Source organism: Pinus tabuliformis, chromosome 8 (assembly GCF_031772625.1).
Source record: "Pinus tabuliformis cultivar Carrire ecotype Pingquan chromosome 8, CPIR1, whole genome shotgun sequence".
Taxonomy (NCBI): domain Eukaryota; kingdom Viridiplantae; phylum Streptophyta; class Pinopsida; order Pinales; family Pinaceae; genus Pinus; species Pinus tabuliformis.
Window position 1 is genome coordinate 1855987550 of NC_142294.1, and position 16528 is coordinate 1856004077.

General features: G+C 35.8%; 1 protein-coding gene and 2 non-coding genes across 3 annotated transcripts; 2 read left to right on the forward strand and 1 right to left on the reverse strand.

Annotated features, from left to right (window-relative positions):
* The first annotated feature begins 4347 nt into the window (after positions 1-4347).
* On the forward strand, positions 4348-4419 carry TRNAP-AGG (transfer RNA proline (anticodon AGG)). Its single transcript has one exon. It is a non-coding gene; the product is annotated as a tRNA-Pro (tRNA).
* A 3193-nt stretch (positions 4420-7612) lies between these two features.
* TRNAV-UAC (transfer RNA valine (anticodon UAC)) lies at positions 7613-7686 on the reverse strand. The gene has a single exon. It is a non-coding gene; the product is annotated as a tRNA-Val (tRNA).
* A 5345-nt stretch (positions 7687-13031) lies between these two features.
* On the forward strand, positions 13032-13409 carry LOC149243698 (uncharacterized). Its single transcript, XM_089371280.1, has one exon. The coding sequence runs from the start codon at positions 13032-13034 to the stop codon at positions 13407-13409; it is 378 nt and encodes a 125-aa protein (XP_089227406.1).
* Positions 13410-16528: the final 3119 nt, after the last annotated feature.

Sequence of the window (16528 nt, forward strand, 5' to 3'; positions counted from 1 at the left end):
CAGGTGATATTAGAGGTCTCTATGGTTTGTCTGAGTATTAAATTTGGAATTACACAAGCCTTGCAGGTGATATTAGAGGTCTCTATGGTTTGTTTGATTATTAAATTTGGAATTTAGGACTACTTTGGAATGTTACAAAATATTTTATATATCTACACAATTTACATGCCAGTCTGAGTATTAAATTTGGGACTGCCTTGGAATGTTCCAAGATATTTTATATATCTACACAATTTACTTGGAGGCAATAGTATTTTCAATTTTCGTATATATTGTGTCATATCATTATTGTAATGGAATTGAAAAGAATACTCATTTATTGTGTAAATTTCACTGTTGCAATTGTATTTTCAACTTTTGTTTGTGTATATTGTGTCATATTATTATTGTTAAAAAAAAACAAAAAACATATGTACCGTCTAAATTTTTAAGAAGAATGATATATTTTGGAGTTTTGTGACATGGAATAAATTTTTTACATTATTTAAATTAAGTTTTTATATATAAATTTAGATATTTCAAAACCATGAAATATTTGAAAAGTTCACACTTAAAACTTATTATTCCAATAATTAATAAACAAATTTATAAAAAAAGTTAAGAAAACTTACCAAACTTAAAACAAGTACCACTCTAAAAAAATATAAATGCACCCCATTTAATATTTGAGTTTGTCATTGTAATAGGACTCACTTCACTAATAAGATTATACAGGGAGAGACTTGGATAGCTGGCCCACAAAGTACAAGTTACATAAAAATCTAAATCCACCCCATTCAATATTTGAGTTTGTCATTGTAATAGGATTCACTTCACTAATAAGATTATACAAGCTACATAAATTAAATTAAGATGAAAAAGTCAATACAGCCAACTTATACCATGCTTGATTCCGCATTTGTCGTTGTTGGGGTGATTCTCCACCCTCCCTTTTATAACTCCTCCATTAAACCCTTCCATTTCCCCACTGTGTACACTGCTTCCACAAGTTTCATTTTCTGTAGATCAACTGCCCATTTGCTACAGCTTTCCACCAATGTAGGTCCCACTCTCTGCATGCAAACACCAAGAATGTCTGCTAATGAACTCTGTAATTCATTCATCCATCCCTAAATTCACCAGATGTGCAATCTATACTCTTCTTGCACAATCTGTAAGACGCGTTCCCTGCCGTTACCTTCTTCCATTCCACAAAGTCTTCTCCATTTTCAATCACCTCAGCCTGATCTCTACTCTCTTCTGCGAGATTATTGATTGCTTCAACTGCCTGTTGCATAGTTGTGATATCTGTGGACTCGACTAGGGTCAAGGATTCCAATAGACTACCTGCGACTTTACTCAGCAAGCTATAGGTTTCTTGATCAGACTCTTCAACCAAATCCACGAATTCATGTGCCGGAAAGTATGCTTTTAAAGTACTTTACCCCAGTGGGAGACCGTCAGAATCTTGAAGGGTTCTAGCTGCTGGCACCAATCCAGATGCAATTCCTTAATCACCGCAGCTAAAGTGTCAGCTAGAGTATTAATGCCAGCTACAGATAATAATGACATTAAATAATAATGACATTAATTGGCCGTTGCCATCAGTTCCTCGCTGAGCAAAGCCACCGCATATAGCACTAGCATTATTTGTCAGGTCCCCTCAGTCAGGTCCGACTTCCTGAGATAAAGACGAGGAAAAAGAAATCCACGTGTTAATTTTTTTCATGGGTTGGAACAACGAAAATAGTACGAAGAGATTGGCTGGGCTGAACAATTTTTGCCCAACCAACTCGATACAGAAAACGCATTTCCGTGTAATTATTTATTTTGAAATTTTCATTCCCATAGTTTTGGTTTCAAAATAATAGTTGCATGACCTCCCATACCACCTAATCGTGTGGAAGGACAACGAAATTATTTCTGACCCTTTTCTTCTTTCTAAACCATGCATTGCATGGGATCCATACCCCACCGATACGGCGAATTTTTCCCTCGAAAATTAATGTCATTCTCAAGCCTACGAAATGACATATTCCTTTCTTGAGCAGGTGGAAATCGCGCGTGGTACTGACCTTTCTAAAAGCTCTACTGAAAAATACAGCTCAGAGATTCGTGCATGGAACGAGAATGGTCGGGTAAACTGGAAACCTGGATTGAGTAGCGAAGGAGGAATTGTAATTTTCAAAATTCGTGCATGGAACGAGAATGGTCGGGTAAACTGGAAACCTGGATTGAGTAGCAAAGGAGGAATTGTAATTTTCAAAAGGCATAGTTTGTTGGGCGGTTGGTCTAGTGGTATGATTCTCGCTTTGGGTGCGAGAGGTCCGGAGTTCGATTCTGGAATGCCCCAAAATTCATTATCTTTGGGGAATTTGATCAAAGAATTATTTTTTATGTCCTCCTTTTTCTTCTTGGGTTACAGAGGCCTGTTTTTAAAAGAGAACGAAAGTGTGAAGCAACAATCTGCAGTTCTCCTAAATGATTTTTAAGAAATTTTAATTTGAATTATGAAATATGGAGCAGCTCGTTTTTAAAAGAGGAAGTGTGAAACAAAAGTCTCCAGTTCTCTGAATGACTTTTATGAAAATTTGACTCGAATTTTGAATAACTTCTTGCTCAATAATTTTAATATATTGGTTTTATCTGGAGTTTTGTTAGAGACAGTGATGAGTGGCCAAAATGGACAGTGACATGGTAGATGAACTTTTTTTTTACACTAAATCTCATTTATGAAAGATATTTATTAATTTTAAATATTCATAAATCTGTAGCTCTTTTAAATGGCTTTTACAAAATTTTGATTTGAATTTCATGAAATAAGGTTTTGATCAATAATTTTACCCTATTATTTGTTTCTAGTGTTGTGTTGAGGTTCAGAGAGCTGAAAATTGACAGTTACATGGTGGATGAGCATTTTTTGTACATCATTTACAAAACTTACATATAGAGAGTGAGAGACTAAAGTCATTCAGACTTTTAGAAATGGGTATTGAAAATGCTATTCATTGACATTAAGTTTTTTCTTTTTAAGGGGAAGCCTATTGGGTACATCTCTTCATTCCGAAGGTGGTATCCTTATGGTAAATCAGATTCAATTATTACGTTATTTACCAGAATAGAACAGGAGTGGGAATGATAATGCCACTCATCGTCATTTCCTACCATAAAAGGATCCCATGTCCATGCAATTGAACAGGAAAGGAAAAGCTCAGATTGCAGAGGAAAATCTACACTTCATGGTATGGGGAAGATATTTTTCATAGCAACGTTTCAACTCCCATAAGACCACTGATGATTTCATTATCAAATGCATGTTATATAGACTGTAATTAGCTGGATTGATAGGTTAAAAAAACGTCCTCCTTGGATTCCAATTTGTTCATAAAGGATTGCCATATCTGGTTGAAATTCTCCAAATCAGGGAACTTCTTACCCTGTGTTTTGGGACAAGACAAATATTGAAGCCATCCACTGGACAAAGACAAACCTCTATCTTAATAATTATCTTTTATCTTTAAACATTTTATTCTTATCAAGGACATTTTTTTGGAGATTCATCTACATACTGATCTTGAGTGACCATTTTTTTTAAATTGAAACTTTGCCATGGACTATGAAAGTTGTCAATCATGCTAGGAAAATCACCTAAAACTTGTAATTGACCTTTACACCCACTCCAAAGATTTTGAATCAAAATTCTCTGAGTTAATACAAATTTGGAACGTGTGACAACTTGTCCTAAACCATTCCATATGCAGACATTTTTTAAGTAGCAATTATCTTCTATTGCCTTTATTTGTGACAAAATTGACAAAAAACTTTTTCTTTAAAAAATTTCTGCTGAATTGAGAAAGCAATTTTGAAGTGCGGTATAACCAAACACAGAATCTCTTCTATGTGGTCGACTATACACATTTGATACACTATCATTTCATGGTTGTCAGTTCGTGGTTTCCCTGATCTGCAAGCAAAATAACTTGCACGAGAAGAGAAACAGGAGATAAATATTACAGATATTGTTTTTTTTTTATTGAGTTCTGTGTTTTTTCATATTTGGTTTTCTTTTTATTACATGGAAGTGCTACCGCTGACGGGATCTCTAAGTCTGAAAGTGTTTCCGCAGCAGAATTCTATGACTTTTCTGAAAGCTCTCCTGAAAATTACAGCTTAGGCATTCTGCATTGAAGACCTTGGCGTGCATGGATGTGCTATGGTCAGGCAGGTTGGATACTTGGATTGGCTTGCGTGGGAGGACATCACTGCACTGCTATTTATTTCCAGAAAGCCACAGTTCATTCCAGGACATTTGGTCTAGATTATGATTCTCACACAGGACATTCGGCCTAGGTTCATGCTTTTCACACAGGGCATTTGGTCTAGTGGTATGATTCTCGCTTAGGGTGCGAGAGGTCCCGACTTCAATTCTCGGAATGCCCCTTTGTTCCATTGATCCAGCTTCTTCTTTAGAGAAGCCTGCTTTTTTGAAGCAGAAATGTAAGATATATAGCTCTCCTGAATGTCATTAATTCAAATTCTTTAGAGAAGCCTGGTTTTTGTCAAACAAGATATATAGTTCTCCTAAATTAAAGTATGGTTTGTGTGAAACAAAATTCGTCTTTGTGAAACAAGACAGTAGCTCTCTTAAATGTTATTAATTCAAATTCTTTAGAGAAGCCTGGTTTTTGTGCAACAAGATACGTAGCTCTCCTAAATGTCAATTTCTTTAAAGAAGTCTGGTTTGTGTGAAACAAGTCTGTTGCTCTCCTGAATGCTTTTTAAGAAATTTTGATATGAATTATTAAATAAGGTTGGAGCGAGAGTTACCGAGTCCAATTCTCGGAATGCGCCTTTGTTTCATAAATTCAATTTCTTTAGAAAACCCTGGTTGGTGTGAACAAGATCTGTAGCTTTCTTAAATGAAATTTTGATTTGAATTATGGAATACGGATGTTTTTAATTAGAAAAGACTGTTTTCAATAAAGAGTTATAGTGTGAAACACAAATATGTAGCCAAGTTTTTTTTACACCCAGAATTTAGGCAGAAAGAATAACATTCCATTACACAACCACTCAACCTAAACCCAAATAACCCTAATCAGGAAGGATACACTCCATCAAACCACTACTTGATCTAAAACCCAATTGAGCATTGACACTTGGTTATTTAACTGATATTATTTACTCTCAACGCACATCATTTCCTAACATAAGAAGGATCCTATGCCCATGAAATAGAACAGGAAAGAAGAAGCTCAAATTTCGGAGGAAGATTTACACTTTCCATTCCGGGGAAGATACTTGTCATAGTAGAATTTCAACGCCCATCAAAGCACTGATGATTTCGTTATCAAATGCATGTTTTATAGACAATAATTAGTTGCACTGTTTAGCCGGATTGAGAGGCTAAAGGGACTTTTCCTTTCTGGACTTCAATTTGTTCAGAAAGGATTACCATATTGCTTGAAATTCTCCAATTCAGAGAACTTCTTACCTTGGGCTTCAGGATATGATGGAGATTGAAGCCATCTGTTGGACAGAGACCAATTTCTATCTTAGCCATTATCTTTAAACGTTTTCTTTCTATCAGGATATTTTTAGAGGTTCGTCTGCATCTTGATGAAAGGTTTCTTGGAATTTTCTTTTCACCATAGATTTGAATGAATCAACTCGAGTGGAGCTCTTGCTCTCAATGATTCACCAGAAAGAAAAAACATCCTTGTGGCATTTTTATACAAAAATATTTTAATGGCATTTTTACACAAAATGCCACACTCACAAATTTTATTAAGATGTTCAAAGGCAATCTTCTTATCATTTGTTTTTTATATAACAAATTCAACATTCTGAAGTTCAAGTGACTGTATTTTAAGATCCACAAACTAAATCGGTCTATTGTGTCAATGTTGAAAGGAGATGAAAATTCATTTTTCTTTTTTTTTTAAGAAATATCCTTGCTTTTGTCATTTTGTATACTGTAATCTGAGTATTCTCATTCTCAAACTTAACCCTATGTTCTGTTTTAAACTAATGATCCATACTAATGAAGGTACGTTTTAACCCAGGGATAAAGGAATTTGTTTCTTGTCGCCTTGCTGGTGCAAATGGAGATCAGTCCTTTACTCATTATTGGTACATTGTTATTTCAAATTCTTACCTCAGATTTTAGTAATTCGAAAACGTTTCTTTCTTTTCGGTGATAGTTGCTACAACCCCCATTAAGTACCATACATCTTTATTACTTTCTTATGCTATATTGCAAATAATTTTGATTCTGTTCACTTCTAGTTTCAAATCTTTCTTTAATGAAATTTGCTTTTTGTTTACCCATATCATTTTGTTTTTTTCACATTTAAATGCATAATGCTCAAACCTTGTACAATAATGACAATGGACATTGCATTTGTCATACCTCTGAGAAAAGCTCCCAAGTGAAGTGTCACTATGTCTTCCATCTGATTCTAAAAACCTTATTTGTCCTCCTTCATGGCTGATGTTAAATCTTCACTTTCACTACATTTAGCGACACCTCCACTGCTGAATGATATGCCTTTACATCTGACTGAAACTTGAAACTTGAGATCTAAAGGCTTGCTTAAAAGAAGTAGCAATGGATCTGTTCAACCTTTGTTCATGGATTTGCAAGGAACCCACAAGCTCATCAAAAGAGATTTGAGTTCTCCTTTGATTCCTCTATTGTTATGGAAGGAAGACTTCTCAAGACTTTCTCTCTGATTCATTGAAGTTAAGCACTGTCTACATTGGTTTTAATTTGATTAACCAAGTTTATAGTGCGATTAAAGAAATCATTCACAGTCTCAGATTCTTTCATTCGTAAATTTTCCTTATCTTTTTTTATAGATTGTAACTTGACAAGTTTTACTTCAACTGCCTCTGTATACATTTTGCAGAGCCTCTAAAGCTTGTTTGCATTTTTTAACCATTGTTATCCTTGGGGAACCATCATTTTTATAATTAAAGAGCCTTGATGTCCTTCTCAGCAACATTTTTCTCCATTTTGAGCGACTATGTTAAATGCAGCAACATTTTTCTCCCTTTTGAGCGACTATGTTAATTGCAAGAACCCATTTTCAACAAGCTGCTATAATAATTTGAGAGCAGAAATTAGTGTTAATTTTGATAATCTAAACATTATACTTATGAAATTCGTGCTCCATTTTGAGTGACTATGTTAAATGCAAGAGCCTTGATGTCCTTCTCAACACATTTTTCTCCATTTTGAGCGACTACGTTAAATGCAAGAACCCATTTTGAACACGCTGCTATAATAATTTGAGACCAGAAATTAGTGTTAATTTTGATAATCTAAACTTTATACTTATGAAATTAGTGCTCCATTTTGAGTGACTATGTTAAATGCAAGAACCCATTTTCACCAAACTGCTTTTGAGAGCAGAAATTAGTGTTAATTTTGATAAATGATAATCTAAACATTAGACTTCTTGCCAAGGTTGGCGCAAATTGCTGTTGCCAACCATCAGAAAACACTATATGAGTTCTTCAAATCATCAGAAAACACTATATGAGTTCTCCATTTGAAGCTAGGCGATCCCGACCTAACTAATCGTTCCATAACATTAATTAATTTTTTTAGCCCGCTCAATATAATTACTGGTGCTGCCCAGGTTCGAACTGGGGACCTTCAGTGTGTAAGACTGACGTGATAACCGACTACACCACAGCACCAAACGATGAACTTTTAAAGTAATCTTCCTACTTTAAACACCACTACGAGTATGGTTTGGCTTTCAACATCTTTATCGCTTAATATAAATGTTGGAATTAAGGACCAACCTATCTGGAAGCAGAAGATGGTTCTCTTAATTAACTTGTTAAGTTGTTTCTCGTTAGTCTAGATATATTTAACTTTGATTTATCGTATGCTTTGAGAAGATCGTATTCTCTAGAGGATCAACTCCCTCAAGTTGCAATTTGTTTTGAATAGAAAATATTATTAATTAATTAATTTATAAATTATTTATAATATTGTAATAAATAAATAAATTAATTATATAATTAATTTTTAATTAATAGTATTTATCATCTAATAATAATAATTTAATTATTTTTTTAATTAATAGTGAATTGGGGTTATTTTGGGTGCTTGGGTGGAACGATTATTATCTTTTTCTTCAAATACTCACTAATAACATGATGAACATTGTTGTAATGGGTTTGTGTCTATAAATATTTTGTGTTGCCTTCGTGACTTGTGAACTCTTAAGTGAGAGTATACATGTGGGTTGGCTTGGTACCATCAACTTCACTCTAGCCTTAGGTTTGAGAGGGAAACTAATATAAGGCTCTCCCTCCTCGAGCGCCCAATTTATTTAGAAAGGATTACTATATTGCTTTAAAATCTCCAAATTTGAACCCTGAGTTTCATGATTTGATGGGAATTAAAGCCATCAATTGACAAATACCAACTTTCACCTCAGTTAAACTAACTACTCTTCCAATTGTAGGTGGAATAGACATGTCATATATACTTAATGTTAACCAATTAAAATATAAAATTCTATCAAACACTTTAAAGATAAGCAATTTCACAGCATTGTATATGCATCAACTTATCTTCTAAGCAATGTCTTATGCGCCTTCAAGCACTATCATTTAGTAGTCCTAAGTTAGATTGTTTCCATGATCCCTTTAAAAAAGAATAGAAAATATTCTTATTAATGTTATCTATTTTATTATTATTATTATTATTATTTTAATTATATTACATAGTCAAACATGTTAAATCATGAAATTTAAACACAGTTAAAGAAAACAACAATAGACTAATAAACTATCTCCACCACATGACCTACACTTACTTGACATCAATTTTATTATTTTATTATTCTATAAATATAAATCCCTTGATTTTCTAAGATAACACCAAATCTAATACAATTTCTGATTCTCTCACAATAATTGCATGACCAACATCATCAAACACATAACTTTTCATGCCAACTTAGTGTTAGAGTACCAAAGTTCCTGCAAAAATAATGCATGCCATGAACATCAACAATCACCACACAAGCAACCTAAAGAAACTTATATTAACATAGCATCCAAAAAAACCATTGAGATACCAGCACTGATTTTTACTATATTCAAGGGTCCCATTCAAAAGATGGTTCTAGAAATTTGTGATAATCATCTCATCCACTCGGGATTATAGGATGAAATTAATATACATCTTCAAACTCTGACATACCAACATAACCACTCGAGAGTTCTTCCCAAAGTGCATAAAATTTGTTGTTCCTTCTTCAAGTAACCTCATGAAAGGTGTTGGGGGCATATATCATGGGTTGGTTTGATATTGGGGTTTGTTGGGTGGGATTGTATTTAGTTATTTTGATAAATTTGTTCTTTCAAAGGTAACATCGTGAAAGGTGTGGGGGCATGTGTTGGTTTGATATTGGGGTTTGTTGGGTGGGATTGTATTTATTAATCTGATATTTTTTTTTTTTAAATTTGTAGTTATTTTGATTTTAAAGGATGGCATGGTAATTTTTATAATAATAATAATATGTAGTTTTTTAATTTTTCAATTTAGTGGGTTGGACAATTTCTCTTCAAAGAAGTATTTCAATTTATTCTGATTTATCAACTCTCAAGAATGGCAACCCCATAAACGGCTTGCTCCAAAATGGTGGACATCTTTAAAAATTTTATATGGGGAGATGCACAACAAGTAAAGAAATGGGCACTGGTGTCATGGCCTAATCATATAAAAAAAAGATGGAAGGGGGCCTAGGTCTCAGGGACCCCTTTACTCTGAACCAAGTAATGGTAGTGAAATTATGGTGGAGGTGGATAGGAGGAGGGATGGACCTTTGGAAACCAATATGTACACGAAAATACTGTTGGCATTATGATGCATGTGTTGTACTTGATGGCAACCAACTCATAGAAGAACATCTCACTTAGTTATAACTAGATGAATCTTCAGAAGAGATATCAGATGTGATTGAATGCATGAGATGCAAGACAAGCTCAAAGGAATCAGATGATAGTTCTAAGTGTGACAAGTTAGCTTTGCCATCAAGTCCAAAGGGGGAGATTGTTGGCATTATGAGACAAGTGTTGTCCTTGATGGCAAATCACATAGATGACAGATCATAGTGCAGCAGGTCATCAGCAAGGATTTGATGATCAGACTACAAAAATGAAGAGAAAATATATATATGCAAGTTCATCGTGACCAAGCCGCGTATACACGCGGGTTAGATGTGACAAAGGCGCGTATGCGTATACATGCACTTTCATGCAAGGAAAAGCGTGTATATGTTGGAGAACTTACCTTTGGTCCGTGGTAGTTAGTCCTTGGTATTTGAACCTATGGTTTTGGACCATGGTACCTCGTCAGATGTGTTGATCCCAAGTATTGGATCCATGGTATTGGTTTATTATGGTTTTGGACCATGGTATTAAGCAAGGCCTAAGACTATAAAAGGAGAAGAAGATCATTAGGCAAGGGCATCCGAAAAGTCTTGAATATCTGAGGAAGTATGAGATCCAGTATGCAGGTTATGGGTTGATGATGCATTGCTTGATCTGAGCTAAGGAGGGATCTCACCGGTGGATGGAGAACAAGATCTAAGGATAGATCGGGATCAAATGGTTTGAAATGAACTATCTCTATATGATTGATTATGTTTATTCTAGATCTGTATACTGACGCATGTAATGATCTGAACTGGGTATAACTTAAGTTTGAAATCGGTGCAAGTCATGATTGAATATTTATAGATCTGTATGCGGGTTGGCTTTGGTGTAAGCGCGTATGTACGCAGTTTGAGTTCATTGTAGTAGCGTATACCTTTTGAGCTATGATATTTGAAGTTACAGGTGGTTATGGTTGTTGAAGGGTTCTGATGACTGTTTAAAGGTGTCAGCATTCTGCATATCTTGTTTGATTGATTGTGTTTAGCTTCAGTATTGATGGATGAGAACTAATATTGGATCAGGATCATAATGACTCATATTTATGAGATCTGATGGACTAGATCTGGGTGCTAACACATATATTATCCTTATATATGTAATGATCTGGTTATGTCTGAAGTCAGGAAGTGCAGTGAAGTTATGAAGAAGTAATTAATGACATATACGCTCGTTCACCTTAATGAAGTTGCGTATACACGCAGGATCGACACTTCCAAGTAGCGTATGCACTCTGATGCATAATTTTGATGGTACAGTTGGTTCTGATTGTTGTTGTAGAGTTCTATTGTCTGCTCTGTGTTCTGGTGACTGTGTTGTTGACAGGGTTTCAGTGTTTCAGAGATTCAGAGATTGATGATGCTAGTATTGATTGTTTTGTGCTTCAATGATGTTTATGGGTCCAGTATGAAAATTTGATGAAACGTGGCCTTTAGATTATAGTGTTGTGCTTCAAGAGTATCCAGTTTGAAAATGTATGAAATGTGGTCCCTGGAGGATGAAAGGAGATTGTAGGTCGGCGCCTACGTACTAGTACATCGACTAGTACAAGAGCTAAGGGGGTTGTAGCTCCCATCCAGGAGAGTCTGGAAAACGAGAGAGGGTTGTAGCCCTCTGCAGGTTGTAGCCTGCGTACTGGTATAAGACTGCACGAGTACAAAAGATTGTAAAATGAAGTTTCTTATTAAAGGAAGATAGAGACGACTTGCAGCAGGTGGTTTTCACCCACATTAGGTTTCCACCTTATATCATGGTGTTCATGTGTGCTTCTTGTGTGTGATGATTTGTTATGTTTTACTGCACTTGCTTACTGTTCATATGGTTAATGAAGTTCTAATAACTAAAGATCAACATTTAATGGATTAACTGAATCATAAGTATTCTGGATATACGCTAGTTGCATTAGACACAGCTGCGTATATACGCGGGTTTAATTAACTGAAGTAGCATATATGTATCTAAGTATGGAAATGAAAAAGTTTTATTGATTTGATAATACTGATTCACCCCCCCCCTCTCAGTATTATTTCCAACAAATACAACATGCCAGTGAGAAAAGAAGACATTCTCAGATATCGGAACCCCCCCAAAGGATTGGCAATCTAGAACTTGGCAGCCCAAAACAAGGACCTCATTCAACGACATGCTTTTGGGAAATACGTAATGGAAAAACGACCCTATTCTGGCAGGTTTCCTGGCAACAAAGGGAGTGACTACTTGGAAGGCAAGACTTAAGGGACATATTTATATACACTAGAGACAGAAATCTCCATATGGTTGACCAATTCTGGAAGGAAGGATAGGCAAAGGAAGGGTGGAGGAGTTGGAAGGGGCAATCAGACTAGCCACATGTACCCACATCAGAAAAATGGAACCAGCTGGACAAAGAACTTGAAACTAGAAATTTAAACCATCGTCAATAGCCCATATATTCTTAGATGGGGATATACCACTAAAGGCACCTTTACTATAAAAAAGGCATATGATTTACGGATGGGGAGTGAACTAGGAGGACAAAACTTGATTTGGAAAAAGATATGGAAGGGAGGATGGTGGCCGAAGCTGACACACTTCTTATGCCTGGTAAGCAGATGTCACATTTTAACATGGGACCAACTCCAAAGAAGGGGTTTCCATGGTCCTTCGTGCTGCTTGTTGTGCAAACAACATAGCAAGGACCTTGAACACATGCTTAACTCATGTCCATTTGCTGGAAAAAAAAGTGGCAACATTTGCAAGAAGTATTTGGAAGAATGGACCGGGATAATCAAAGCATTCACGAAACAATACTCCTCTAGAGAGCCAACATATTCTCTAGCCCTGTGGTAAATAGAGCATGGGGGTCTGCACTGGGATTAACTCTATGGACCATATGGAAAGAGCAGAATTGTCGAATATTTAAGAACCAATCTCTAACCCAAGAGAAATTTTGGTAAGGAGTCATCCAAAACATCCGGGAAACAATCCTAGCAGAACAATGGCATCAGGAGGATTGGCAGGTACCTCCCCATGAAGCACGAATTTTGTAGACGCTGAATCTATCGTCGGCGATGATAGCCCCCTTATCTTGGAAGGAAATCAGGTTGGGAATGGCATCACTTGACCACTTCACAACTTCGGTGGACGGGTTCATAAAGTTGAGTTTTGATTGTGCTTCAAAGGGCAATCCAGGGTTGGCAGGGCTTGGTGGTCTTTTCAGGGACTCCAATACCTACACTCGACTAATTTATGCTGACTACTATGGGTATGCTAGTAATAATGAAGCTGAATTTAATGTTGTCAAAAAAGGCCTACAAATAGCTATTCGGATGGGATATGGAAATATCGTGGTGGAGGGTGACTCCATCCTGGTCATTAACACACTGACAAAATTGAACCATGACACCAAATGGGATAAGCTTAGCCACAGTTGGAGAACTGCCAGACTAATCCAAGAAATAGGAGAGTTGATTCACACTTTCGACTAGATAATGACCAATCATGTTAGATGGGAGGGTAACAAAGAAGCATACTTCCTAGCCAACTGGAGATGCAGTCACCAAAATGATCCTGTGGAGAAAATGTGGCCAATACAACCCTGGGACAAACGTTACTGGGCCTTGGAAGAAATCCTGATGCAGGATCAAAGACAAAGCTTTCAACATGGCCAACCAATATGCCAGACCCCTGATTGGGGTGCAAGCCAGCATATTACCTCATTAAGGCCATGTTAATGGATTGTACCACGAGGTATAGAACCTCATTGGATTGATGTTGTTGTCATGCCTTCAGCCGCACTTAGCTTTGCTTCATCTTCATTTGTGATCGTCCATATGCCATAACCTTCCACCAAAGTTTATAGCTTAAATTTCCAATTAACATAATTTGAGCCATCCAACTTATTGGCCTCATTCAGGTAGGTCTCTTTAAGTGGATTAGCCATCCTTTGAGATACAATCTTGAGAAATTCCAACATCAACACCACGAGCTACAAAGAGGGACAATAATCATGTTTTGTAACGCCAATACACTCTTTGTACTAGTTTACACCACCACAACAGCTAGTGGATACAACACTTAAACACACAGAGAACTTCCCTTGCAATTCATTGTTACACGTTCTTGACCCATATTGTTGCAGCCAAACATTCTTGACTTACACTTATTTCCCAACGTGACCCTCTTGGCTTGGATCAACACCAAATTACAAAAAAAAAAAAATAAAATTGAAAGTCTCTCAGTTCGCAGATCAAATTCTTTGCTCGTCGCACCTTTCAATGCAAGATGTATGTGATGCATTGCAAAAATTGACAGTTTGGTAAGTTTACCCACGTCATCACAGTTTTTGATGTGCAAAGTGTGTTGGTCTCTTTTGTCAACGAACTGCACATTGCCAAACAATGTTGCTCCACTTTTTGATACAAAATTAAAAATTGGAATACAAACTTGATGAATGAACCATGCAGCTCATAGGTGAGACAAGATGCACTTAGAGGCTTCCAAACAACACTATCACATCCTCATTAACAAATCAACCAAAATTACACATATTTGTATGATTACATAATGTTAGACAAATTCCTAAGAAATAGGATCTAAGTCCTAAATAAATACACAATCAAAACAACCAAATAACTGCTTTCTCCATTATTTCTAAGTGAATATTTAAAAATTGTGGTGTATAATTATATTCAGAAATTATGACAGAATTTGTGAGACAAATTTATTCATGTGACATTATATTATACCAAAGCTACAATAAAATGTCTAAAAACTAATTTTGAATATTGAAATTCAAAGTTAAAGTCAATACTAAATGGACTAACTCCAATAATAATTAACCAAAATTATAAAAAATAAAATGTTTAGATATTCATATTACAAATATTATTTTTATGATTACTAAACTCTTTGCTATTTCTTCTGTTTATTAGGTGTGAAACAATATCTATAGCTCTCCGAAATTTGTTTGTTTGTTTGTTTATTGAAATTTGAATTATGAATTAAGGTCGGTATTAGAGGTTTTGAGTTCAACTTTCCAAATGTCCCTATGTTTCATTCATTTAAATTCTAAACCCTTTTTAAAACTTTGATTTGAATTATAAAATAAGATTGGTACGAAAGTTTCTGAGTTCAACTTTCCAAATGCCTCTTTGCTTCATTAATTTAAATGTTTTTGAGAAGTTTGGTTTGTGTGAAACAAACTCTGTAGATTTTCTAAATGTTTTTTTTTGAATTACAGAATATATATATATTTTTAGATAATTTAGAAAAAGCATGCTTTTTACCAAGAACAAAATTGTGAAACAAAAGTCTATATCTCTCCTAGATGATTTTTTACAATTTTTAATTTGAATTTTTTTTCCCGTGAAAAAATTCGTAATTTTATTCATAAGACAAAATTACATTTTGTAGATTGTAAAGAGCATATGCATATGAGTTGTTCCTGTTTTCATAGAAATTCAAAATAAAAGTGAAAAAATACTATTCCTTTCTCCCCTTCTTTTTCTCCACCTTTCGCCATCCTCCAGTGTTGGGGGTAGCAGTTACAATGGATAGCTGGTTTTCGGTTATAAGTATGGGGGAGTCCTTGTCTGACTCAGATCCTTCTGATCCATGAGTTCTCTTGTTGCCAGATATTTCCTTTTCTGTTGACTGGGGTGCTTGTTGCTACATGGGGGCTTCCTCTTTCTTTAGTGTGTTGTTCTGGATTTTTTGTTCATCCATTTCTGCGTTATGTTCTGTAGGCTCTGTTGTGTCTTCTTCTTTATCTAATGGATCTGTGTGTTGCCAACCTTTAGGTTTCCTCTGTTGCTTCTTGTTCCATTTGGGGATGTTTCTTGCTTGTGGACATACACTGAGGAGGTGACCTGTTTGTAGGCATCCGCGGCAACAAAATGTTGTATTTTCGTAATCCAAGGGTTGTAGCCACTGTGTATTATTGAAATTCAGTGTTATACTATTTGGTAGTCCCTGACTGAGATCTACTTCAACACAAATTCTGGCGAAAGTAAATATTCCCTTTATGAGTCTGTCTCCATCAGTCTTTAAGTATTTTCCCAGAGTATTCCCTATGGCAATTAAGACCTTGTGGTGCCAGAAGTGTAATGGAAGGTTGTGCAACCTAAACCATATTGGCATCTTTGATACCACCATTGTGTTGGCATCGAAATCAAGAAACTAGGGGGTCATAAAGAGCCCTGCGTTGCCCCAGAACCATGGCCCCTTGTTAAGAATATAGTCCTTTTCCTGTTCTGTACTAAATCTGACTATAAAAAACCCCTTGGGGCATAAATATATTTCGCAGTTTTTGTCCATGTGGTATGAATCCATTGGTGCAGAACATCAGATTTGGGCCAGAAACCGTTGAATCTACAGATAACTGTGTGGGAATAGAGATCTGAGTACATAATATTTACCTTTGGCATTTCTATGGTGAGAACAAGATTCTCAGTTTTTTGTTCTACAATGTAGGGCCCGGGAAGTTCAAGCGTTGTTGTTGGTTTGGTTTGCTCTTTCCCTTTACCTTTGACTGCATCCTTGAAAGAGCCTGTGTTCTTTGAGCTGGTTCCTGTACATCCTCCCCACAAACGAAGGTTGATGATGA

Excerpts from the sequence above, each read along its gene's own strand:
- LOC149243698 (XM_089371280.1), top strand. The coding sequence starts at position 13,032 with ATGGCATCACTTGACCACTTCACAACTTCGGTGGACGGGTTCATAAAG.